Source organism: Botryllus schlosseri, chromosome 4, assembly GCF_051294905.1.
Source record: "Botryllus schlosseri isolate E-star chromosome 4, Bs_hap1, whole genome shotgun sequence".
In the NCBI taxonomy this organism is placed as follows: Eukaryota; Metazoa; Chordata; class Ascidiacea; order Stolidobranchia; family Styelidae; genus Botryllus; species Botryllus schlosseri.
Window position 1 is genome coordinate 30,255,074 of NC_137239.1, and position 27,814 is coordinate 30,282,887.

General features: G+C 39.8%; 2 protein-coding genes and 1 long non-coding RNA gene across 3 annotated transcripts in view; all 3 read right to left on the reverse strand.

Moving 5' to 3' along the window:
• The window catches only part of LOC145437817 (fibrillin-1-like), a 42,252-nt gene extending 41,142 nt beyond the window's left edge, over nucleotides 1-1,110 (reverse strand). Inside the window, exon 1 of the mRNA XM_080315114.1 lies at nucleotides 863-1,110. Coding sequence (XP_080171240.1) covers nucleotides 863-1,035 — 173 coding nt within the window. The 5' untranslated portion in view covers nucleotides 1,036-1,110. The remainder of the gene's footprint in view (nucleotides 1-862) is intronic.
• Nucleotides 1,111-8,218: 7,108 nt separating this feature from the next.
• LOC145437818 (uncharacterized) lies at nucleotides 8,219-10,905 on the reverse strand. The gene is made up of 2 exons (XR_013914745.1): nucleotides 8,652-10,905; nucleotides 8,219-8,371 (listed from the first exon to the last, which is right to left on the reverse strand). It is a non-coding gene; the product is annotated as an uncharacterized LOC145437818 (long non-coding RNA).
• A 5,929-nt stretch (nucleotides 10,906-16,834) lies between these two features.
• Nucleotides 16,835-26,628, reverse strand: LOC145437822 (NF-kappa-B inhibitor epsilon-like). Its single transcript, XM_080315123.1, has 7 exons — nucleotides 26,374-26,628; nucleotides 26,143-26,200; nucleotides 23,426-23,531; nucleotides 23,274-23,367; nucleotides 23,073-23,210; nucleotides 18,302-18,506; nucleotides 16,835-17,674 (listed from the first exon to the last, which is right to left on the reverse strand). The coding sequence occupies exons 1-7, from the start codon at nucleotides 26,552-26,554 to the stop codon at nucleotides 17,479-17,481; spliced, it is 978 nt and encodes a 325-aa protein (XP_080171249.1). The 5' UTR covers nucleotides 26,555-26,628; the 3' UTR covers nucleotides 16,835-17,478.
• Nucleotides 26,629-27,814: the final 1,186 nt, after the last annotated feature.

The window sequence follows — 27,814 nt, forward strand, 5'->3', positions numbered from 1 at the left end:
AGTTCACACCGGCAGTAATATTTTATCAACGAAACATATATTTACAATAACTTCATTTCCACTACTTGCTCTCAAAAAAGCGGTATCACAGCATCGATAAACATAAACATGTTGCACAGAGCTACCTTTCTACACGGCGCGACAAATCTGTCAAGTAAGATCCACCCTCACAATGGTCACAAAGCTCTACGAAATAGTTTTCGTTCAAAACCACGAAAATATACCATGATGATGCGATACTGGCGTCATTTTCCTTGAGGTCGCAAAAATCATTATTTTGTGTTACGACGTTATGGTAGGCAACGCATAAACACTCGAATCAGCCAGTCACTCTATTCTGACCAAAGCTAATTATATTTAGGCGGAACCGTGTCTCCGACCAGAAATATCTCAAAATCCAGACGGACAATCACCAAACCTTGACGTCCTGCACTGCGGAAATTGTGCATTCGACCCATATTTACCCTACGGTAGGGTAATCTGCACTTTCAGGCATCGAATTGTGCTTTCACACTCATTCCAACAAATGAAAATGAGTATAAACATCCATTCTTAATAACATATATTTCAGGGTATCGTTGGTTGTTTTCGCGTGCCACCCCAAGAAAGCAATAACGAAGGTGGTAGCCTACCTGCACGTAGATAGAGGCCACATATCCCTTTAGATTTATAGCTCCGTGAGAATTAGTCTATTGACTCATTTTTCCCATCGGATAGGCATGAAACACAATTTAGTACCTAAATGGGCCGTTAACTTTATTACACCGCACCCTATGGTGGAAATTTGATAAATACACATATTTTCTAATCATGGATCACTGTGTGCGTTACAATTCCGACAAAATTGCGATGTGATACTCACATATTTCCCATTCTCCTGTTCCTTCTATGTTGATCCCGCCTGCTTGTCGCGTAACGATATTGACTTCCCCATCGCGGATGGTTCATATACCTAGACGCGCTTCTCGAGTATTGTTGTTGGGCGCACACCGCGCCTACCACGCACAGCAAGAGCAAGGATATTCCTGTGTGCATCTTTCGCAGAGTTAGTGCGTACTGGATGAATGCCTACGCGACTATGATCCAATTCTGCAAAGCTGAGCCCAAAAACGCGAGCCTTCTTTTCTTACTTCTAGCAAAACGAGACAAAACGTTGAGAGTAGCGATGCGGAAATGTCAGACGAACATCCGCCGGCGGCACGTCTTGGAAACCGAAGTCTGCTGATTAAAACGCACACTTAATGCGACTTTAAACAAGAATTTGTTTGGTATTCCATCAATTTTGCATCGGCGAACAATTGAAAGTTGGATTTGAAGAATTTCGAACGATTCCAAACACGATACAATCAGATTTACTGAGCACATAGACTACGATTGTGAACGCGCTTTCAAGCTAAATATAGTCATCTGCAATTCCGGCGGATGTCAAGAACCGCGAGGTGCACAGAAGCGTGCAGCGTGTCGAACTTCAGATATAGATCGAGCGACTCTGCCCGGATTTCTTCCCATATATAGCCGCACCTCGGCGAAACATTGCAATCATTGTGACGCCTCCAAGGAAGCAATTGATGAAATCAATCTCATATCACTGCAATATTGACTCATACGCGAGTCATGAAACGTTGCGAAATGCATTCCTGTTTTCGGTACTGATGCTCAAACAAAATTTCTGTCGCACCCACCCCAGTGAAAAGTTACGAGGTGCTAATCAAGTCCGGAAAGTTTCGCAACAAAAGCGATATGTTCTTGAGAGCACCATCCCGGACTTTGGCAACTAGAAATTTTTCAGCCTTTTCCAAATTAGATTAGAACTAGAATTACCGAATTCGCGCAAACTTGGACATTGCATCAAGTTCCGTTAATATCAAATCAGAGTTCCTTTCTATGTGGATGAGAATGGAAATTGTCTGTACAGCGAGTTTGGCTCGTTTCAAACGAGAGTGTTCTCCTGTATCATTTACAGGAAAACCGCAAATAAGATTATAATGAAAATGAAAATATAGAAACATTTCACAAATTGAATTAGGATTGAAATTAGAGCAAAGAAAGATTTCACTAATTAGATTAGAATTAGATTACCGACATTTCGCTCTAATTGGACTAACTAGACAACTAGAATCATCTACTTCCAAGTCTGCACCATTCTGTCGGATGCGCAATTGCGCATACTTGAAAAGCAGCCAATGTTGTTGTTGCTTTTTCGAGAGCGAAACCTGAAAGCATCGCGTTGTTACGTAACGAATTAATTTTGTGTTTGTATACGTAAAAAGTTCTCATAGACATAAAGGCTGAATTTTTTCGAACTCGCTAATGAATTACTCTGATTGTAAAATTATTATTTTAGCGAAAATCACACTCAGCGTCTCCGGGATTCCTTATCTATCGCCGAAAGCTAAGGCCCATAGGGGCCTGTGTGAGCGCAGAGCAAATCATTCGTTTTGGTAAGCATCGTGAACAATAGCGCCATGATAGGGAAAAGATTTGGCTCGCAACTATCATCTTTCCGTAAACATCTATAGAAATTCGAAAATAAATAAAATTGTCGAAAACTTCAGCCCACAAACTGTCCACACCAAGATAAATTGACGACTTAAAACGTCAGAGTTGTGGGCGGTGATTGGTAGTTAGCGCGGCACGTGGCAGATTTTCTGCTCTTCAAAATTAGATTAGAATTAGAACTGAATTTGCAAAAGTGGAGTTTAATCCGAATTTAATTCCGGATTAGAAAGAAATGCAACAAAATCAACTTCCGTTCATATCAAATCAAAGTTATAGGAATGAGAAGGAAAATAGGAACTGTTTGCGATATATCGAGCTTAGCCCGTTCCGCACGATGCAAATGTAGCATTTCCAGCAAAACCAGAAATAAGAATGAAAGCGTGGAATCATTTCAAAATTAGATTATCGCCAATTCGCTTTAATTACTCTAATTAGCCTAGAATTATCTAGCTGTCCAAATCCCCGCTATCAGCAGAGCCAGCAATGCAATAGTTATAAACCTGAAAAGATGTTACATAATCGGATCGCTCTTTCAATGCCTACTTCATTCTGAATACGATTTTTGCTATACAATAGTCATTCCGAATTCTCTACTAGTTGCTGACGATTACGCCAGATATAAGTGACAGCCAAAACATTCGGTTATATTTCAATCTGAATATATTCTGCCATTGTATATTGAAGTTCTGTACCTCCAAGAAGCCCATTCCCAATATGTCACGCTATTTCGAGTGATAAAACATCGAATGCAATTCTATTTATTCATTAGAAGAAGGATCAAAACGGCCATCATCACCGCAATGCGACAAAAAAGACGAAAACCGAGTAATCACGGCCGCTGTGGGTTTTACAACCGATCATTGCTCTCAGAGCTCGAATGGAAAAATCTGTCCCTCGCCTACCAACGCATTTGCTTCCTCGATTTTACGCACGATCGCAAAGCAACAGATTGCTCGCTGTCGATTCGCTTTGCACCACTTGATTGTGTGACGTCGCCACTACTCGAAAACAAACTTTCTACACGAAATCTGCATCTCGACCTTGTCAAGATATTCTTTCAACCACTCGAGTTGCAAAGCATTTCTGACAACTTGCGAGCAGCGAGGACGTTCGTCCGCAGATCGCCTCCGGCTTTTTGTTGTTCCCTTCACACTCAAGGTCACTTCCGCCAATATAAAACTAATATTATTCCCGTGATCGTTGTCTAAATAAGTACTTTCCGTTCCGAATCGGCGGCGGATTCCTCATAAATGGTCAGAAGGTTCACCTCTCGCGTAGAGTCGAGCAATTAGGCGCCAATCAGAGCGTGAAGCCATCAGCACTGCAGTGCAACATTCCTGTACGACTTATGATCTTGCTTTGTTTTCTTCTGGATTCATCACGAAGCCTTCGGGTTCGATATGGAATCGGGAAAAATCCAAGATCATTTCTATTTTTGAGTTTTCCCGTGACGTTGAAGCGATATACTGATATTCAATCGCATAATCGCCAAAGTTGATTCTTTCAGCGTGATGACTCATCGCTTGTCTTGCAAGTTTTAAGTATAAAGCAAGCAAATTGCTTGGCAATGCGGGACGTCTCAAAACTTTTGAAATGCAATGATTTAGTGACGTGACGTTATTGGGCCGATACCGATAAAACCGATCACTAGCATCTCTGCAGATAGCCACGATATATGCAGCCGATCTTCAAAATACGGCATCTAGATTAAGGGAAATTTCAAAAACTTCAGAGAATTTATCAGAACGCCTTTACAACCATTATTGGAAGTACTTGTACTTTTTCACAGTAGGTCTACTCAAGTCGGTTTTGCCTATACATGCAATAATTACACTCAAGTGGATATGATTTTTGAAAACTATTCGACTTAACTAGGGTTACTATATGTTGGGATCCGTAAAATAGGACACTTATCACAAATCACAAAATTTAGATTACCGGAATAGCAAACTGCTAATTTGAAAAATTTCACGGGAAATCCTCTTGTGTTGACTAAAAAAATCATTGTTCCAACTCAAGTCCCGAGTGATCAACCACAGACGGAGGTCTTTTACACATTTACGGCGTTACTTCTACTTCTACTCTAGTACCAACCATGACTACTTTGACCACTATTGACTATAAGCTGTATATTCCCAGTGCAGCAGTCGCCAATTATAGTTCTCTGACTCGATCCCTACTACTACGTTGTGACGTCACGAAAATCACCGATCATTTTTACCTCGCATGGCCGATACCGATAGTTCTATCAAAGTGTGATATTTACTCGATATTATCTAATCGGTAATTTATACGATCTCCTTTCGTGGCATACACTGTGCATTTCATTGACCGTGGTGCAAAACGCCATCAGGCGACAAGCATCAAATATTTGTTGCAAATAACAGCAGCAACAACAACAACATCAACAACAACAACAACAACAACAAGTCAGCATCAACAACAACAACGTTCTCTCTCGCCGCGGCCCTGTCCTGGCCTCTCGGCTGAGTATAGTTGATTACCAGTCCATCCTCAAGATTACCGGACCACGGCTGACCTATCGATCTCGCTTCCCATGACATGCCGCCCTATTTTCTTGTCGTTTTTCTTTCTATACTATTTTCTTTACTTTCATTTAGTGTGCATGCCTCCTCTTTACATCGCCTAGGCCAAGGTGGGTGTCTGATTCCATAGACTACTCCAAGTCGCTTCGACACCTTCCTGTCTTTTCATTGTATCGCATTTTTGTGGTGTATTGAACTGATAAAATTGATAATAAACCAATGATGATGATGATGATGAGAGAGAGAGAGATATGATATTCTTTTTGCTTGCACCATCGAGATGCTTTGACGACGGAGTTGCGATACGGCCGTGAGGTCATCTAGTCTGCGCCCCCGTTGTTTTTTTCTCCTCCATGCTATCCGTGATTGCTGAGCGCCTAGCAGGATAGCTGCGGATACCAATTTTCGAGTCTTTGGTATGACCTAGCCGGGGATCGAACCCACGACCTACAGATCGAGAATCCGGACTCATAACCATCACACTATCTCCAAAATATACACCCTCAGAGATGCGGATTCGCGTAACCATTTAAACTACGAACATTCGCATTACGAACATCAGTAACGAATTAATCTACAGGCTCACAAGTGACATTGCGCGGCAATTGTTTGTTTGTTTGCTTGTAGTATCCATGGTGTTTGTCGACTACTATGGTCATTTACACCAGGCCAATTTTCTTCATTTTTTATTCCTTATATGCCGAATTGTAGCACGGTCCACTTCTAGGCTTTTTATAAGACACCGCTTACACGGATGATATAGCGAGGAGGAGCCTATAGATAAACCTCCAACACGTGGGTTGGAATTCTGGAGCCGACCTCGGTCGGACTCCAACCCTTAACTCATTGGTGTTGTAGCTGTGGATTATACCACTACGTTATCTCGTCACACAGGAATACGAGTGTATCAAGAAGACCAGAATGAATTCGCAAAATTGATGATTACAAATTGGAAAGCGTGCATCCAATCACTAATTGCCCTCTTATATGCAACACCAGGGGCAGGGGGCTTGGACTAGGGATGGTGTGAACGAGAGGTTCACGTTCGCGTTCTGTGTGTGAACCTCAGAAATTTAGAGGTTCACGTTCACGAACGAACCTTGGTAGGTTCTGCACTGTGAACCTTTTTCATATATTACAATTTTCCGCGTCATTGTAGCATTCTTGGTTTTAATCCATTGCATTTCATTCAACTTCGGACCACTCTATGCATGGCACTGGCAGCATAAAAATAAACAATAATCGAGCTTGCACCTTGACAATATCAAAAATGTTACATGCTTTGTTACAAAAGTTTGCTCGAAATATCCAGTTTACCGTTTGTAAATATAACTAGGGACTTATCTCTGCTGTGAGCTTGACCGGCAAGCACACAATATCAAGAGCCAAATACGCTATACATGTAGAGGTATAGGGTTGCATTTAAAACAAACGATGTTTTAAAACGCCTTGTTTAAAACATGTTTTAAACAGTGTTTTAAACAAATGCCTTTTTGAATTTTTTTTCAAACGTTGTCTAACTAATATATGCCATAATTGTGTAATGTAGGGGTGTCAAACAAACGGCCCGCCAGATTATTTCATCTGGCCCGCGAAGCAATTTCGAGTAGATTAAAAAATGCGTGCACATTTCTAAAAAACGTTGAGATTAGTACTAAGAAATAGTTCAATTAAATAATCCCTCAAGACAACAAATGTCGACTTGTCGAGTATGTTCATTGTTCAATGTTCATAGATCCCTTTATATAACCACCAGACTGCGGTTTCTAGTCACCATTACGAACAGGTCGCTGACATTGACACTCAATTACGAGAACGCTATAAATTGCATATTGGCATCAGAATTTTTTGACAAATTAATCAAAAACGAGTTATTCACAGAACCGAAAACGCCAATGCGAAACCCTGATATGCATGTTACATAGAGAATATAATAGCTACACAGAACTATAAATTGAAATATCTGCGGCTGCACTACTGCTTTATTTCTGATCCACCCAAATCGCGATATGATAATAATGAAGCCAATTCTAACGTTCGCGTTTACAACTAAAACCTTTGTATTCCCTACAACGCATACGCAGGGTCGACGCCATTATTCGACTAAACCAGAGGTCTCAAACCTACGAGGCCCGCGGGCCGCATGCGGGAACCTTCTATGCTCCACTAAACTTGATCGACGACGGACGGACTGGTAACGAGCGCACCAATATCGAATTTGCAGTACAATAGCCCAACCTAGGGGCCTATGTATTTTGAAACGCCTCGGTTGCTAAATATCCAAGACAATCAAAACAGAAATGAGTGAGTTCGGATCACAGTTGTGATTTTAGAGCAGAACTTTCAGTGCTGCACTTGGAAAAATCGATTCGTCCGCCATATGCGCAGTTAGTTGCAAATAAGTCATAACGTCGGTCTCAACTCATCCATAATGAGTATACTATAGTTCAAAGCAATACAAAAAGCGGAAAGTTGAATATGAATGCTTATGCAATCAATAAAGAATCAACTTATAGGTGGGCCTACTTCCGTTCCGGCGTCGATGGTAACACAATAATACGTATTATTTGTCATAATATGGCATTATTATAATTAATTCGTTGCTGCAATTCAAAACACCATTTGAATCCAAACATCCGAATTATAGACATAATTTATCCAATTATGAGGTGCAAAATAAATCAAGGAATTATGTTTCAGACAATATAGTTAATTATGCTGATGTCGTTCTCACAAAAGAACGTGAAAAAGGCAAGTTGAATACAGTAAGCCCTATGCTGAGACTCATTTAACTCTTTCGACGCCGCGTATCCCCATATGTTCGCTAGAGATTGTCTTCAAAACGCCGCGTATCCCCATATGTTCGCTAAATCGAGAGAGCGTATTTTTGTCTCGAAAATCTGACATGCCGTTTTGCGTCCATGGCAGTCGGGGCATTGTGCGGTAATGAATTCAAAACTTGCTACTAAGAAACAATTTTGCTGGATTACCTGTACGGAATAGTAACTTTATTTGGTGTATATTTCCACGACGGTAATGATTTTCAACAGATGCCAATACCTAAAGACATTTTACATCATTATCACCAATCTTTAGCGACACATCGCGCGTTAAGTTAATATACGGATCTACTGAAGCCACCAAGTCAGTACATGTACTGCGACAACACAGACTTCACACCAATATATACGTATTTATTCAAGTTTTTCAAACGTAAAATTGCATCGGGAGATGACGAGGACTCAACGGAGACAAATAATGATGTTTTTGTGCAGATCGTTGCTTGTAATCGTACACAAATGGGCTCCGTCGGTATGTTACTGCGCCTGAAAAACAAACTTTAGTACCGGTACTAGCAGAAGTCAAATTTTCGAGCCATTATTGCGGATTTGACGTCACCATGATAACCTTGAAGCATCGACGGCCGAAGATCATGTCGGCAGCAGTATTTCACGACGGTTCTGAACCTCCGCATTGCCATTGAAAAGGAATTAACGATTTAAGGATAATATATTATCAATATATAATATAATAAGAATATTCTGTGAAATTTACAACGTCACAGCTAATCTATAAGTACCATAGAAACACCAACAAAATCCATACCTTGGCAGCAGCGCGCCTGAAATCAGCCAAACTTCAGTTCGTACCGAAGCCTGCCCTAGCAACACGACAGGATCAATCAAGGCACGTTACGCATCATTAGATAGATATCGTTCGCGGATACAATACGGACGTAGGTACGTCTCGGTGGCTAAGGTAGCGACGAAGTTACGATCGGTTAAAATTGGGGTTATTTGGTGAAAATAGCGGCGTTTTGAAGACAATCGTCAAATTTAGCTCGGCGTCGAAAGAGGTAAAGGTAACATGTTGGTGTCAGAATTGTATGTTCTGAATTTGACCAGACGCAGAATCAACATATCTATAAGCCGATCGTTGCTCACATATTCAAATTTCAATCTTATCCAAAGAATCAGCACAGCCTTTTTTGATCCCTTATTTTGACGAATTGATTCAGGATGGCCAGTTTATAAAATCTCGGTAATGTTTCTGACGCGTGTGCGTTATCATCAAATCAACATTTTTATTGTTTTAATATACATTCATATGCATACATATGTATTATCTCCAGTCTCCACGTCTTCGGTTACTTAATATCAGGGGTCCTGAAAGTATATGGGTTGCGAAGGTGATAATTTTGGGTCGCGATGGCATCTGAGCGATCTTTTATTATGTAATATTTGTTGAATTTCTTTTAACCACTACAGGTCAATCAGCTAGACGCGTAGAAAAATCACCACAACAACTTGGCTTGATCATAAAAAAATGTGCCGGCCTTTGTATTGGTTTGAATCCACCAAAAGATTTGTCCGACCATGGTTTCTCTGATAAACACTGTCGGGGAGCGTTACGATGCTTTAGTGTAGAGCGATGTGCGACGAACGGGTGCGGGACTATAGAGAGGGGACTTGCGAGGTCAACCGCTACCGCGCCAGGACACATGAAGACATTACGTTTTGGCCAGCATATCGATAGGTGAAGTACGGTGCCAAAAAAAAATGCCGGCGATAAAACCAAAATGACCGTCGCTGGTTCGCTAATACTTTCGATATTGATATGTCCGGTCGTCGAAATGGTTGGTACCGAATAGTCAGTAAAAGTGCGACCCGTGGTCAAATAACACACTCTAATTTGAAAACGTCAGTCAGACATGTCCCATATAGAGCTACATTGCGTACGACTGATGTCTGCTCGTTCTCTATATCGTATACATGCCCGTAAAATGTAGCATAGTTATATTAAAAATGCATACGATGTGTGAGGCTTGGGTTGCGAGATGCCACTACAACTCGGATTTGGGTTGCAATCAAAATGGTTTAAGAACCACTGCTCTATAATCGAATCAAAGCTTGCGTTTTGGCTTAGTGCGACCCGCGAGCTGAAAAGTTTGCCCACTCCCTGCTGTAGCCAATACTGACTAACTGAGGCTGAGAAGACGATTGTTGCTAACAACCAACTATTATCAATTGAATGATGGATCAATTTGACGTCACAGTTAGAAGGAATTTCAATAAGAAGCTTGAAAAACATGGTGTGGGCAGTTTAAAATGCTTAAAATGACATTTTTACTCAGAACCTTTCGCGTTCACACGAACCTGAACCTTTCCGGGGTTCACATCATCCCTATTCTGTACCTCCAAGAAGCCTCCTAGTTCGGACATCGCATTGACTATAGCTCGCATCGCGACAATTGTATGCGGACTAAGTACTGGCGTTCTGGGCTGCTCCGATGCATTTCCCTATTAACGTTCTCAAATTGTCATTGGAGAAAACGATCATGCGCTTGAATGAATTACAATTCATAGTCATACACAATAACACACTGTCCAATTTCGCGTAACGATTAAAAAGACGATCAACAAAGAGCGTGCATTTGCTCATCCAATTCAGAAAGGCATGCGCGGCTCCAACTCGACAATTGTCATGTGCAACAAGGTCCCGTTTTTATCCTCTGGTGTCGTTCGTGTCATTACTAATTATCTCAGCTAAGCATCAATCCCGATTTTTGACATGTATGGTGATCATTATTTATCGAACCACACAATTGGCCATCGGTGTTGTGCTGATGACGAAATTGCGGGTACGACAAATACCCATAATACTAACACAGTAATTACGCGGTAAGCGCGCAATATCCAGCCTACGCAGGTTTGGTGCCAATGCATGAACAATGAACATGCTAGTTGAACCAGGGATGCCACTGGGATATTTCGGAAAAACCTAGATGTGGCGGCCAAATAAACCCAGATCCCATATTTCACTCAAATTTATATAAGATAGCTATGAAACTGGAACCTGACAACCATCACAGTCTTACAATTCATATTATACATTTTGCTTGGTTAACACTGCAAATCGCACAAAACTATGTTGTCTTCTTGATGATGTCGACTTCTTCTCGACGCATTGCTATGAAACAAAGGTGCGCGGCGTCATTGTATTAATTAATAATTATATCATCACGCTGCGAATGTTCGTAACAAATTCATCCATTCCCTATTTTGTGAGGGTGATTATCGTATTTTTCAGTGACCTGGTGAGATTGAAAGTAGATTTCGTTTCAAATCCAGGGATGATGACACAGACCTATGTTTAGTCGAAAAAATAACTGCCAAATCATGCAATTCCGGGTATATGTTCGAATGTGTTGAAAACCCACGCCTTGTGACTAAACGAGGCAACTTTTTTTAAATTTTGTGAACGGTTACCGTAAAATGACGTGAATTCAGTTGTTAGTAGGAGCATAGCATCTTATGAACTACATCGGAGCCGGAGCTACTTTTGAAGCAACCGGCTCCAGCTCCACTTGAATTTTATGCAGCTCCGGCATCAAAGCCCAGCAAATCTTTGTGGGATTTGCAGTGTTAGCCGAACAAAATGTATGGTATGAACTGTTGAAATTTCAATATCAAGGGCTAAAACTTACTTCTATCACTGTATGACTGTCAGCTTCACAGATATCTCATAAAAATTTGAGTGAAATATAGAGTCTGTTTTTTCTGTGTTTAATTAGCATCATCATCTGGGTTTTTCCGAAATATCCCTGTGGCGTTCCTGGTCTGCGGAAGTTGATTCCCAGTAATCGCGGACAGGGAAACGAGCAATTACTGCAGTCTGAATGCGGTACATTGTGATATCATGACCAAATTTAGCGGGAGTCAACCGCTGTGGAGTAGACATGAATCGGAAAAAACGGCGAATATCTGGTAATAGAATGTTACGAAACCATCGATAACACCGGCCAACAAAATGAATAAAAAATTTAGGCAGACCATCTGAGAGCCGTTTCTGGGGTTTTTGAGGTTGCTGATTACGAATATCACATTAGTTTTGTCAGATTGGCTCTTTGTCAGAAGATATTTATACCCCTAAAAAGCCCAAAATTACTGTATTTACCCTTAAATATTTCACTTGGTTGGAAGAAAAATCGTAGTTTTTTCTAATTTTGTACTGCGCATGAATAGCTAATTGACTATGAAGAACCCTCATGTCTTTCGTGGTCATTCTATCAATATCAACATGACATGATGTGAAATATTTGTTTGTCAAAAAAGCAGTTTGTCAAGCCTAAAAATAGTACTTTTGCACAACGGAATTAGATATTCTCCTGTATCGATTGGTCATCCTACCAAGATTAAAGAGGAGTATGAAGCTGTAAAATTTGACCTTGGAAGGCTTAACTAAAATACTCATATGCATCCCATTTCTTTTGACTGGTAAATGGATAATTTTACGCTGAGTCAACAAAGTGGGTATACCTAGTAACCCTATCAAACGAGAAGCATAAATCTGGTATCTGGTATAGTCGAATACCGATGAAAGATTCCAATTTCACATTGGCAAGGAGTTCACTGATGCATGTAATTTCTTCAAAGATGTAGTAAATAAAACTTTTTAGATGATCACAAATCAGCCAACTACAAACAGTTGGTCTGAAAATTCGTATCTGCATATCGAAAACTTGGGCACGAACATGAGCATAAAAGTTCACTTCCTGTTCAGTCATCTTGATATATTACCTGATTTTCTTGTTGATTAGCAAGGGTAGAGGTTCTACCAAGACATCAGAACGACAAAAGAAAGATATCAGGGCAGATGAGATGAAGAATTGAACATAGTATGTCAGACCAGTACCGGAACCTTTCGACAAACTGCACTAAATAGCTTCAGAAAATCCTACAAAAAACAATTGTGATTTAAAATACATCAATAATATTATATTCCAACTGATTATTCCAAATTTACAATAGGTGGTTGACGGAAAACTGATTGAATTATTGCCGTTATTTGTTTATCTGGGTAAATACTTATGCACATCACTGGGGTTTATATATGTACATTATATCCTTTAAAGTCTGTAACTATGATAAATCTACTACTCCTAAATATAGCGGTGTTGCTGTATTTTGATTCAAAAGAGTCTTCTGTGTGTGAAAATAACAAGTAGATTGAATTTCTAACCTTTATAGTACGACTGAGTCGATTTTATATCTAGTCATTATCGCGAAAATGGGATATTTTGGTCAAAATAGCCACATGGGTTATCTCCACAAGAGCCAATTTGAAAAAACTAAGGTCATATTAGGAATCAGCGCCCTTCAAAACCCCTATGGGGAAATGCATGCACAACATTTTTGTGCAGAATTCGAACCTTGCAAAACCGTGCGATACGGCTGATCTCATCTGTACCTTTACGTACCAATTTATCGCCTTACTACCGTAAGCATCGAATTTTGTGAGTTGATGAACTATATCGCTTCGAAGTATCAAAAGTTGTTCACAAATATTTTTCCAATAGTCTGCCTCCTGTGTTTGAAGACTTTTTCATACCTGCTAAACATGTCCATTCCCATTACACGAGATCCTCGTCTAAAGGAAACATCTACTTACCCCCACCCAATAGCAACCTAACTAAGAGATCTATCGACTACTCGGGACCTATCATCTGGAATGCAGTACCACCACATATCCGTGAATTGCCTTATAATAGATTCAAAAAAGCCCTACTTGATGACCTCTTGTCGTTACACTAACACTGTTGCCCTACCTCGCCCAGACATTGCTTCATTGATCATTTGCTACCATTGTTTAATTTTTTTTCTGTTTTCCTTTCTTAACTAAACATTTTTTTACAGCCAGACTGTTCAGAGTCAAGTGTACCTGTTTGATGCTGGTGTGATCAGACTAGATGACCTTCACGGTCTTATCGATCATTCCTATCTAATACCGAATACTGTGCACGCATATTTTCTGTACCACCATCACTGCCGTTTGTTATGTATTTTGGTTCGATGAAAATAAAGACTGTCTCTCTCTCTCCCCCAAAACTTTTACTTTGTCTGCCTAAAAATATGTGTTGACCAGTGTAATTGCTCATTTTAAAGGGGCACTACGCCCACTAACGGACAAGCGTCTGCTGCTGCTGTAGTTACCATGTTCGCACGTTTGATTCTACTTGTGTAGGAACAGTGGTTATGCCAATCGTTATTTACCGGTGTGCCTTGCTTCGCATTGACACCCTGAGCCACTCTTGTCAGTCTGCACTCAGGATGGTTATGATACGGTGCTCGCATGTGTTATAGTAATCCTGCTGAAGTTTTCTTATTGATATAGTCTTCGCATACAAGAACAATTTAGGGTTGTGCAGAATTGACCGACTTTCAAAAAGTCCAGGTTTTCAGTCCGATTCCCATGCCTTGTACCTTAAAAACACATTCTGGCTACTTTTTTTTGTAACTCGTCCCCTGCATCCGTGTGCACATTGAGCTGGAAGAATAGCAGCTGAAAATAGGGGATTCCCCTAAAATCTGAGTGTCACGATTTTACCTAGCCTAGTTAAAGTGACATATAACATGGATTTTTGCAGCTGTTGCGGTTTGGAGTACTACAAAACCCCACTATATAAGGCATTCCTTGTTCAGGATATCATTTCCATGTCCCACACTGCCTTAGAACTGCTCAAAACTACCTAAAACTGATAGTCATTTTGTTGGATCACATATCCTACACCCCTCAAACCTACCCGGCACTGTTCATCAATTTCCTGGATCCCCATGTGCAAGAATACAACTGTAAATGTAACATCCACTCACAGCCACATAATAAACATCACAGGAAACGAAAAAATAAGGCATAGAAAGAGATCGACTTGGCAAAATATTACATAAATCAGGTGGATGAAATGGTTGATTTCGAGAAATCTGCATATCTGTTCCGGTGATCTTCCACAGCTTGTAGGAGGCTCGCTCGCTGTTTTTTGTCATCCGTTATGAACGCAGCATTGTCGGTATTCAATTTTACCATACGCTCTGCTGCATCATTAACTACTTCAACAGTATTCACAAATTCTTGAGCAGTCACGAAATCCGGATCAGTATGCCATTCCGAAACTGGAAGACTCAACCAATCATGTTCCACATGTATAGCATCAAATAGAAACCACGATTCTGGCCCAATCAAATCGACCATACTCATTGAGTCAGAGACAGAGATCAGACTGAGAGGCATACCTCTGCGAAATTTTTCAGGGATTGGCATTTTCAGCAATTTAGCAGCCATCGATTCCTTCAGTTTGTCAAGAATCTTTGGATTAGCCGAGAACGTGGTAAATACCACCATTTCCTCAGTTAAATACCAATGATGTTTTCGCAATTTCTTGTATGCCACATCAGCAACAGTTAGATCGCATAATGAAAAGTTTTTCATGTCATGAATGAATTTGAGATCATTCCAAGGTGCGTCACATGCAATACTAATTTTCAACCAAACTGGAACATAAAACAAAGCAATGAATGTATTGATTCGTTCCAACTTTTCAATGAACTCTTCAGAATAGTCCATTTGCTCACTCCACATGAACATTTTTTGACAGTACAGGACTTGACTCATCCATCTAGCGCTATGAGTAGCACCAGGCTTGCGAAAACGATGATCAACATATTTGTCATCCAAAATCGCCAAGGTGCCTGTTGCACATTCTCTGTAGTCATCTCTTATCAAGCTTCTTTCTGCTTTCCATCATTGGGTTTCATCAGTGGAATTATTTCTTGCTTTGCTTCATCAGCTTTCATCGCCAACCAGCTGCCTTCAATAAACCTCAGCGTTTTATAGCTTCTTGATTTATCAATATGTTTCCACTTCTTCTTGAAGGTATTAAAATTCGTGTTTTCAGGGCCTGTGGTTGTCGATCCAAACAAACACTTCCAAACCTCTCGAATGACCAGTTCATAAATATGATGGCGACAGGCATTGTAGAAAACTTTTCCTGTTAATCAATTCTTCAAGTAACGGAACCGCACCTTTGTTTTTACCAGTATTTGAGGATGTTGTGTCAAACACAAGAGCTCTAACAGATTTTGTTAAATTCCAAAGTTCCAGCAGTTCAAATGATGCATCAGCCTGTGCTTTTCCTGTAGCACTTTAATGATGCAGCAGAGCGTATGGTAAAATTGAATACCGACCATGCTGCGTTCATAACGGATGACAAAAAACAGCGAGCGAGCCTCCTACAAGCTGTGGAAGATCACCGGAACAGATATGCAGATTTCTAGAAATCAACCATTTCATCCACCTGATTTATGTAATATTTTGCCAAGTTGATCTCTTTCTTTGCCTTATTTTTTCGTTTCCTGTGATGTTTATTAAGTGGCTGTGAGTGGATGTTACATTTACAGTTGTATTCTTGCACATGGGGATCCAGGAAATTGATGAACAGTGCCGGGTAGGTTTGAGGGGTGTAGGATATGTGATCCAACAAAATGACTATCAGTTGTAGGTAGTTTTGAGCAGTTCTAAGGCAGTGTGGGACATGGAAATGATATCCTGAACTAAGAATGCCTTATATAGTGGGGTTTTGTAGCACTCCAAACCGCAACAGCTGCATAAATCCATGTTATATGTCACTTTTACTAGGCTAGGTAAAATCGTGACACTCAGATTTTAGGGGAGTCCCCTATTTTCAGCTGCTATTCTTCCAGCTCAATGTGCACACGGATGCAGGCGACGAGTTACAAAAAAAAGTAGCCAGGATATGTTTTTAAGGTATAAGGCATGGGAATCGGACTGAAAACCCGGACTTTTTGAAAGTCGGTCAATTCTGAACAACCCTAAAGAACATGCATGTTTACTGTTCTACCAAAACCATGTCAGAACGAAACACGTTACAGTCGTCTCAACCAGATGTGGCAACTAGAAAATTTTGAGCTTTTCCAAATTACCGTAGATTACAATTGCAGGTACATAAGTTTTTTTTCAAAATCAGTACAATTATACCAAGTATTTTCAAAACTAGATTAGAATTACTGAATTCGCAAAAACTTGGACATTACGTCAAGCGGGGCCTACGATAACTTAAGTTAAAGTAGGCCCCGCATCATTCTTATGAGCACGTGATTAGCTAATGTCTATACAGCAAGCTTGTCTCGTTTGCACGATACAGTTCGCTTGTAACATTGACAGGAAAACCAGAAATTTGATTAGAAATAAAATGATAGCATAGAAACATTTCACAGACTCCATTAGAATTAGATTATCAGCATTTCACGCTAATTATCTAGTTTTACAAGTCCACATTCTATTTCTAAAAGCGGCGTTTGCGACTCGCGAACCTATGCTTCCGTTTGATTTTTTTATTTACAGATAACAGCGGAAGAAGCGAGATATAACATTCACAAGATAACATCGGTATCGTTGAGATACCGCGTCCTATTACTATGGCGTAACAAAACATTGATCATCACGTAGCAACGCACATGTATTTACAGGCGATCCGTCCCAATCTCGCGCTCGGAGTGCTTAACCACCAAGTCTTCAGGACGATATCTACCAATCGAAACAAAAATAGAACGCCTGAGACTTCCAGTGTTCCGAAATCCTATCGCAGCTTGGGTCCCTGATGGCGTACGAGCAGCGAGCTGTATTGCAACGCGTCCTTGATCTTCTGTGACTTGGCCAGGTCACACACTTTGGTGTCATCTGACGTGATGAGCTGTACGTTGGCGCCGCGTGTCATCAGATGGCGCGTTTCAGCCTCCAGCTCGAGGCCCACGGCTAGATGTAGCGGAGAGCACCTGAATATGAAATGGTTCGAGCCATATTTTCCAAATTAGATTAGAATTATAATGGCTGAATTCACAAAAGAAATGAAACAAAATCAAGTTCACGGCATATCATAGCCTCATAAGCACAAGAACGGCAAGTGTCTGTACTCCAAACTTGGCTCGTTTCTACACAGTTGTCCAGAAGAATTTTCAGGAATACCAGAAATTAGATTAGATTTCAAGTGGGACCATGGAAACATTTCCCAAAATTACACTGGAATTATTTAGTTCTCCAAGTCTGGTTACAAGGCTTCGAGTCACAATCTGCCATTCAGTAATTCGTATTATCAGTTATTAGTTAGTTGTGTTTTAGCTGGTTGGGGCTTTTTAAAGGTCTCGTCCTGGTTGCGCATTCTGAAAAGTGAGTAGTGCTAGAGCTAGTAGTAGTTCCAATTGTAGGTCTTGAAAAGTGGGTAGTTCTAGTTGTGAATTGTGACAGGTGAGCAGTTGCACATTCTGAAACGTGAGAAGTCCTAGTACTATTTACAAATCTTGAAAAGTGATTAGTTCTAGTTGCGAGTATAAGAAAGTCGGTAGTTGAAAATCCAGTAGCTTGTACAAGTGTGGATGGCATAGAAAGAAAGTAAATGTAGGCACCCGTCATAAGTTGTCGCGTTGACGTTGGCCGAGCTTTTCAGAAGCCGCTTGAAGCAATCCCTGTGCCGCCGCTCGAGGGCGTGGTGAAGCGCTGTCCTGCCGTAGGTCGAGTCTCCCAAATCAGTGTCGATTTCAGGCTGACTGAGAAGGTAGCTCACGACGTCGCGCTTGTCGTGAATTGTCGCCAGATGGAGAGGGGCGAGTCCTAGGAATAACCGAGGGTTTACATGACACAAAGCTTGATAGATTTATGACAGGGGTTCCCAACCTAGCGCTGAGGTGGTCAAACTAGTCACCATAGGTATTCAAGAAGAAGTAAAGCCATAAACTTCTACTCCAGTACCAGCAAGTTAAAACGGGGTCGCAACAAAGTCATAAGTTTCCGAGTCACAAGTCAATTTCAATTTTATAGCTTAGACTCGAGTCAAGTTCAATTCACCAGCGAGTCAAGTCCAAGGTTAAGTCCGAGTCATAGTGTATCGAGTTCAAGTCAGGTTCAATTCACTTCTGTGAAACACTCGGGTGATATCAACAGAGGTGATCAGTAACGAAGTACTTCTACTTTTCCGAAGTACTCAAGTAGTTTTCCTCTACTTCTGGTACGTACTGAAGTAGATATTATCTTCACTACTTCTACTTCTACTTATTAATATTTTGTGATCTACTTACTTACTTCTCGCTATTTTCAGTTTGTCAAGTAGAAGTAGTGTAACCCTCCAATTAGAAAGAGAAACTGGGGAATTCCCGGGCTGTTTCAACTTTCAATTATAAGAAAATATTAGTCAAACATATAATTTCCGTCGCGCTTCACATCAAGTAGATATAGAGTTACAAATATGTTTTCACGCCCATATGACATATTTCAACACAGTATATATGGCCCATCATAACGTTTGAAACAACCGTTTGGCAATATAGTATTTACTTATCATATCGTAATCTAGCTGCCCATGGCGTGTCCTAATCTGGAAAAGTGGGCTCTGACTTTCTAAGCGTTAGATCTGTTTTAGCAGCCACCGTTAAAACTGTCTCGACAAAAGACATAGAATACATTTTCCGTTTTCTGATGTAGTATTGCTTTCAATACAACATCCATTGTAGCAGTATATTTATTAAACTCGAAGACTTTTCGGGTGCCTCTTTTCAAGAGTTATCGGCACACTAAAGGGATTTAAACAGATTTAAAAGCAAAACCAAAAAGGCAAAGTATGACGCAACAATCAAAATCACAGACCATGAAATTCGCATCGTATCAATGGCAACAATAACAAACTACGAAGTATACGGGCATACGGTACTATAGTAGCAGCACAATTTGTAAATAAACAATTACACACACGGAACAACACGCACTAATGAGAAATTTGTAGGTTATAGAGGAAATCTTTCTGTCTGCATAAAATAGGTTTGCTCAACTGAATAATAGTAGACTCCAACACTTTTAAATGAAACACAGACCTACCACGCGCAAAGACAGTGAACATATTGTCATCATAGTGCTGTGCACAGGCAAGGTTTTCGCTCAGATGCTGACCGATTGACGAAGCATATGCTTGGTAATCATCATAGCAGTCTGTTTTTGCAGCCAATTTGCACTGACGTGCGAGCTCCGTGCGATCATTTGCGCATGTTTTTGACCGAATCAATTTTGGGATATGCGGACCACATATTAAAATGCTCCATCTCTAGGGTATTGAAAAAATCGGATACAGCTCCAAAATATGGCCCAGAAAAATGCCCGGCATTTTTACACCTACCTTGGCTAGGTAACGTGTCTAGCCGATTTGAAAAGCTTATTAAATCGGCTGTTCACCGTTGCTACTACAGCGTTAACACGCATGTAGTGTACACGACGAAACGCTTGTTACCCAACTCTCGAAAAGATGTACTTCCTGCCTTTGATGCAAGTAATGTTGTTTACCAATACAAGTGCCACTGTGATAGTAGGTATGTAGGACGTACATCTCAAAGATTGTTTGAGCGTATTAAGCAGCATATCCCAAAATTGATTCGGTCAAAAACATGCGCAAATGATCGCACGGAGCTCGCACGTCAGTGCAAATTGGCTGCAAAAACAGACTGCTATGATGATTACCAAGCATATGCTTCGTCAATCGGTCAGCATCTGAGCGAAAACCTTGCCTGTGCACAGCACTATGATGACAATATGTTCACTGTCTTTGCGCGTGGTAGGTCTGTGTTTCATTTAAAAGTGTTGGAGTCTACTATTATTCAGTTGAGCAAACCTATTTTATGCAGACAGAAAGATTTCCTCTATAACCTACAAATTTCTCATTAGTGCGTGTTGTTCCGTGCGTGTAATTGTTTATTTACAAATTGTGCTGCTACTATAGTACCGTATGCCCGTATACTTCGTAGTTTGTTATTGTTGCCATTGATACGATGCGAATTTCATGGTCTGTGATTTTGATTGTTGCGTCATACTTTGCCTTTTTGGTTTTGCTTTTAAATCTGTTGAAATCCCTTTAGTGTGCCGATAACTCTTGAAAAGAGGCACCCGAAAAGTCTTCGAGTTTAATAAATATACTGCTACAATGGATGTTGTATTGAAAGCTATATTCAAGTTCTGTACCACGAACCAGATGTAGTATTGGTAGTTCTCGTTCAATTCGAAGTATCAGTACTTAGAGTTCTAATTAGTGTCATTTTTTTGTCTGGAGAACATACGTGTTCAGGTTTAAAAGCAAGTGTAGCATCGCCGTCTATACTTTCCTAAAATACAATTACACTATATGGAATTTTTACGTTCCGCCATTTTTTATCATCGTTTACGAATCTCACAAAGTGTTAACATCGTATTCATACAACTTCTCCGTATTGACCTTCAACTAAACTAAAGGCCGTAATTAGTAGATTAATACCTCATTTCCATATCACTAACATCATTTGCATCTCATGATGCGGTCGAATGCTCATGCTGTCGGAAATTTATACCTTCTGGGATGGATCAATATGCATTGTACATGAAGCTCTCTGCACCTTCCGCCCGCAACTCAATTTGCAGCTTTTAAAAGTCCATGCGAACTTATTATGACCGTTTTCAAAACTACTTACTTACTTGAGTAGATTTAAAGTCACTAAATTCTACTTTAACTTCAAGTAGTTTTAGGTTTCTCATGGAAGAAGTACTTCTACTCGTACTTGAGTAGATTTTTGTGTCGCTACTTCTACTTGAGTAGCTTTCTTGACTACTTCGACCACCTCTGGATATCAAAGGCCTGGCATTCATAATATACTCATTTTTCTCGCTCTACTCATGTTTATTCAAACAGGAAGAGGAGAGTTTTTGGGCCTATTTTTCAATTATTGGTCCTGATATATGAAACTGGAATAAGTCATATGGAGTTTATCGAGTCGCAAGTAAGTATTCAGGGCCTGGAATTGCCAAAGCTGTCAAATTCAAGTAGTCTAAAATCTTAACCACTTGAGGAAGTAGTGCGAGTATGCATAATCTACTTGAGTACTTTGAAAAAATTTATCTCTCCGCTATAGCGGAACCAATAAAATATTTTTAAATTAAAAGACTAGTACAGTTTTCGAAGAGACTTTTGGATAAACAATGGAATAATACATACAATTGAATTGACTAATATATTCATTAATATAAATTGAATATTTTCGACTAACACTCGTCCAGGGTAATCACCAGTAACTGGCAGACAATTGAAAAAAACATCGTAGGCCTAGCCTATGAGCTAGTACAGTAATAAACTAATTCTTGATCTCGAGTCAACTTTCTTTGCTTTACAAAACTAAGCAAATACTCACGTAATCTTATTGAAATTGTTGAGCCATTCTGTTTCTTTCTCACACACATCATTGTGAATTAGGACTATGGAGCTAAAAGAAGCTCAACCATCGCAACTGAATATATATACCAAATTAAATTTACCATCATGCGTATTGGCTTTTGTTGATGTTATTTTATCATTCAGCTACCAGTTACTGTAGGATGAAGCAGTTTTTTCTTCATTTTTGACAAGGTTGAAAAAAGATGGGGGCACAATGTAAAAAGGTTGTGAACCCATGATTTATACAGTGTGCTCTGGGCAGTGGGCACCTAAATCAGTAGCGACGAAACAGACTATTGTAAAGATGGTAACCAATTGCTGGCAGTAACAAAAGCAAATGGTGTCGGATGAGAACAACAACATGCAAACAACGACTAGAACCTGAATCAGGTGGATAATATCATTCCAACAAAATACAACAAGGCGAGTCGCTGTCACTGGTCACTGTGAAGTTGAGTACAGTCATTGCAAACATTTTTGTATGGTGTGAAACGTTGAACCGATGATTCGAGAACCTGGATCTCGATAAAGCATCAATTCCAATGATTTGAGCAGTGGGAGATGATTTTTCCGAATACTGAAATTATGCACCCATTGCCACTAAGAGTGAATTTATTCACAAGAATTATAGTTTCGATAGCATGGCCTCAAACCACGATTGGTCGTATCGTAGCATACGATAGATTTAGTAAAAATCTGCATGCATTAGTGAAAATCACATATTTGTGAAATCGTGACGTAGTCGAAAAATACATAATCATCTTTAATGCGTTGCAAAACTGGTATTATTTTCTTTGTGACCGCATAAAAGGTACATGTTTGAACTTTCCATATGATTCACACTGTATTGCCGTCATAAGGAGGATCGACACGAAGGCTAATGCTCGATTCCTAATCGAGTCACTCATATACTCGATTTTGCCCAGCCCTACCGATAATACATGTGAATAGAAAGGCACCTAGGTAGTTTCTCTGATTTATATCCAGACTGGTTTGTCTTTGCAGTCCAATATTCTCTTGCTCATCCAGTGGCAGCAAAATCATTCGAACGCAATCCAATCGGCCAAGTTCACACGCTGTGTGCAGCGGAGTGTTCCCTGAAATAGGATCAAGAGTGTTGCGCGTGGGTTCACAGCCAGAATGAGACTTGAATGACATACCCAGTTTATCTGTATGATTGAGATTGGCTCCGTACACAATCAGAAATCGAACCACGTCTGGTAGATTCATGTAAACTGCAAGATGTAGAGAGGTCTGCAAGTGAAGTCATTTCTTGAGTTTGAAAGATAAAAACGGCAGAATCAATGCTCACGTGAACTTCCGTAGTGAACAGGTCAAGACAAGTTGGTTCCGGACAGGATTCGATCAAGTCGATTGCATCTTCTTGGTTTTTATTGAGAATCGCAGAATGGAGTTCACTGCAAAACCATCAAAGTATGAAAAAATTCCATTTTCAGGAAACGTTTAAATGTAGCAAAATCTAGTCGCTTGTATGTTATTGTGAGTCATGCTGTAACAACTTGGGTTGCAAGAATTGCTGCAGGGATGGAAAGATACTTTAATTCTGATGCCAACGACATTCGAAGAGTTCTATGAAAAAAGTTTGAAATACATCATATCCTTTTGAAAATAAGACCGTTGCCTTAAGTACAAGGCTGGATAAAGCGTTCTGAACCAGTACCTTGACAACCAAAAGAGAAATGTGATTCGTATTTCCAAAATCTGGCTTACGAGGATCAGCAATGCCACAATATTTAGAACTGAAATGGATGCGCTTTACCACAGAACTGAAACCTATGCCTATCACGAAAAGCCCCGGATTCCTGGAACAAAGCATTCACCACCAAAGCAAACAGCCAGCTCAAAATAAAGCAGAACCTCGAAATGCTAAGCAAACAGAACAGTTTTGCAGATGAAAGCATCTTGTTTTCACAACCGATATTTGCATTTAGCTCATTCTAATTCTACATTAGAATATATGGAGGTTTGACATTTCACCTGGAATATAATGCAAAATAATCTGATGAATAACTTGTTTTATCAGACTAGGATTTTTATAACAGAAGCATCAGCTCGGTTTGTCACACAGACATTCCACAGTGCTATGTCAAATTCCGATGACATGGAGCATCTGGGAATGTGCTTCTTTGTAGTCAGAGTTTGATAGCAGGCTAATATATTTCAAACTATCTAGATGTGGAGTTAATAAAATTCAGTTTGTTAAACTAAACAAGCTTTGTGTCTCATTCGTGACATGATTTATTGGGGGATTTCAGCTCACCACCTCTCACAATAGTCTAAAATATCATGTAATGCAGTTTCTGGTGATGCACTTTCATTGGGTCAATAAACCTAAAACTTTGCTGGGTATTTCCTAGAGACTACACAAGTGCACATTATATAGCCTAGCCAGATTTAAACACAATAGGAAACCAAGAAAATGAAGAAACTAACAGATAATAAGAGTAAGTATGTGAAAGAAAAGATGTTACTCTGTTCTTCACAAAGACATTGTCAGTGAATGGTCTTTTATAAGGCTAGCAAAAGCAAAAGAGATGAATAGTTCTGCCCAGCGCCTAGCCTACCTCTAGGTTAATCATGTATTGAGTATTGGGGGAAAACCAACAGAGACATTTCACAAGATAATCATCACAATGACAACAAGGATTGTCGTTGGTCTCTTGCAACTTATATTAGTGACTGGTTTCAAAATATCTAAGTCAGATTTAGATTAAATTATTCCAGAAACTTCGGAATTCATCTATTAGCGCAAAAAATTCATGCTTCAGGCAATGGAATTGTCGTTGATTTCAATCACAGCGAAATATGTGAACCTCCGTCAAATGAGCAATAGATTGCAACAAGTAGTGTACGACGAATTCAAATAGTCATGCACTTTGTTATATTGACTATATTGTGTCAATTGCAGCTCGCTTCGTTTAATAGCAGACACACACATATTTAAATATAGAGAAGTAATTTCCCTAAGTTCAGCAAATCTACGTTAATCTGGTAAGCGTATTGATTATGAAAATTACAACCTTTGCGTGCCACTAAACCATTTCCCAACAGCTTAATCGCGTTTTCATACCAACAATGACAGTTTTGTGAACAAGCCATTTCTCAAAATTAACGCCGGTATGTTGCATTCACGACCAACATATAACGTGAGAGCTGAGCAGTAGCCTACTAACGGATGTGTAATAAGACATGCAAATTGAGATAACATAAAAAAATTCCCCGGAAAACCTAGCCGTCTGTTTCTCGCGATATCATGGACTAATTTCAGGGCATTGCGACAGCTGTGACTCATCGCTGATACATGGATACCAAGCGTATAATGAATCACTGAAAATCCCAGATCTCACCAAACCATAGTTTGCTGTCGCACTCCAATGAATAAACACGTAACACCTAAGCTTGGCAAGACAAAGAATGTTCACAGCGCATTTGGAAATGCAGTTGAATCTGCTTAATTGGGACACCATGTAACTGTATTATTCACCTAAAATACTGGAGAATGAAACAAATGTAAAAAAATCCCATCAATTTGAACAATTCTCTACGTAATTCGGACACGGGTTCAAAATTTTGTTAGGCTATGACAATTTCCCGCTTATATGTCCTCTTTTTTGGTTCCGAAAGTATGGGGGAGGGAGGACAAAATTTGCGCCGAGCTTGATAAGGGATCGATTAGTCTAAAAAGGTTGGGAACTACTGGTATAAGTCTTATGCATTTTATGCGATCACTGCCAATTACCGTAGTAAGGCGCAGCTTCAATGCATTCACCACACAGCAATATAGAATTTGTAATGCTTTATCTGTCTTTACCCATGGTTATGAGTTGGACAATTCAGCCTAAAGTGAGCGGAACAAAAGTTCACGAATTCAGAGTAGCCCATTGTGCTATATATTCCTGCCTAATTCATCTCTAGAAAACATAGGGACGTGAAGTTATATTTAACGCATTGTATGGAGTGTACAGAATTTTGCTATGGATTTGAAAATTCAATGCAATAAATACTCACGAAATCCCAGAAACTGGTTGATAGAGCTCATAAGGGTCAGAAGGGAGCTCCCCGGCATCTAAATGGAATCATAACCCCTAAAATTCATGTCGTTATGTATTCTAAACATGTATTCCAAACATAATTAAAGTCAGCCGAGATAATGTGAAACGAGAAATGTTTCACAAAGCATACATTCAATAATATGGACGGTAATTCTTGCATATTACCGGTGCCAAAATAAGTACAAACCTTTTGAGGGGCGAACGCGAATGGTTTGTGCATCGACGATTCTGTCAAGATTAGCATTCCGCTCCAGATCGGAAGGTGTCATCGAACCTATACCAGAGTCCTCTCGGTCTTCTAGGCTGAGCGACGGACATTTCTGTGTGATGTCATCAATGGCATCGGGCAGGCTATAGGTATTACTCATGATTGAAATCCAGGCTTATGGTAATAAAACTATCATAGATCTAGATAATCGAAGAACACAAGAAACAGTTTATTATTCATGGAAGCAGATATGACAACAGATTGTTCTGAATCTACCAGCCAGCTGCAATGGATATAGGGTGGGGGAATTTGAGCTAAAATGAAACTTTTGCCAACACATCTGGGTAGGCTACCATAGCCAATAAGCGAGACACATCGAATATTCGTTACTGGAATATGGCTTGATCATTAAATTGTGCCGACTTTCGTTGACCGTCGCTGGTTGGTTAAAACCATCGATACGGTATTGATATGTCCACTCATCAAAATGGTCGGTACACCGGATAGTCCCGTTCTTGCAATCCGAGTAGACTCTCAGAGGACAAGAACGTACCCAAATTTGAAATCGCATGATTCATAGAGCTGCTTTGCATACAACCCCTTTCTGCACGTTCTTTATGTCATACATAAAGAACACAGCATAGGCCTGCTAATAAAAAAATGTAGCCTTTTTGATGTGCGAGGCTTGGGTCGCGAGATGCCATAAAACTAAAGATCTGGGTCGATGTAAGCTCTAGATAAGAATAATAATAACCAATCTTATATGAGGCAGATTTTGTCGCTTGCTTTCTCTCTCTTCTATCTTCTTTTACTTTTTATTCAGTGTGCCTGCCTCCTGTTTACATCGCCTAGGACAAGGTGGGTGTCTGATTCCATAAACTACTCGAAGTCGCTTCGACACCTTATCTTTTCATTGTATCGCATTTTTTTGGGTGTATTGAACGGATAAAAATTGCTAATAAACCAATGATGATTATAGCTTCCACGTCAAATTGTAAGTTTATGAAACATCTTTTCATTAAATACACCATTTTGCAACTTCTCTGCAGTTGTTGCTGAAGTTTGTGATAATTGATCATACTACAAGGTAGGCCTACGGCATGGAAAAGCATTTTGTCAATGGTGGTAAGAGTAACTTTTGATTTACAGAATATATGTTTTGGGGGTAATTAGGGTATAGATAGGCTATATAGTATAAATTTGGTGTATGTTAAATTGAGTGTACAATTGAACGCAGACTTTCCGACACACAGGAACAAATGGAAAATTGGTTCTAGATCCTCCCATCAATTTTGATAGAAAACCTGTTGAAACCCACAGCATGGGCTACAATAAAATTGTTCAAGTTGGGCATGTGGTTTACAATATATTAATTTCTGGCAATTAATTATATTCGTCAATATATGCTCAATACATCAGA

Coding starts and splice junctions, on each gene's coding strand:
- LOC145437822 (XM_080315123.1), bottom strand. CDS start 26,554: ATGAGTAATACCTATAGCCTGCCCGATGCCATTGATGACATCACACAG. Junction 23,532..26,142: donor CAACCAGTTTCTGGGATTTC/GTGAGTATTTAT, acceptor ATGGTTTTGCAG/TGAACTCCATTCTGCGATTC. Junction 18,507..23,072: donor AAATCAGAGAAACTACCTAG/GTGCCTTTCTAT, acceptor GGTTATTCCTAG/GACTCGCCCCTCTCCATCTG.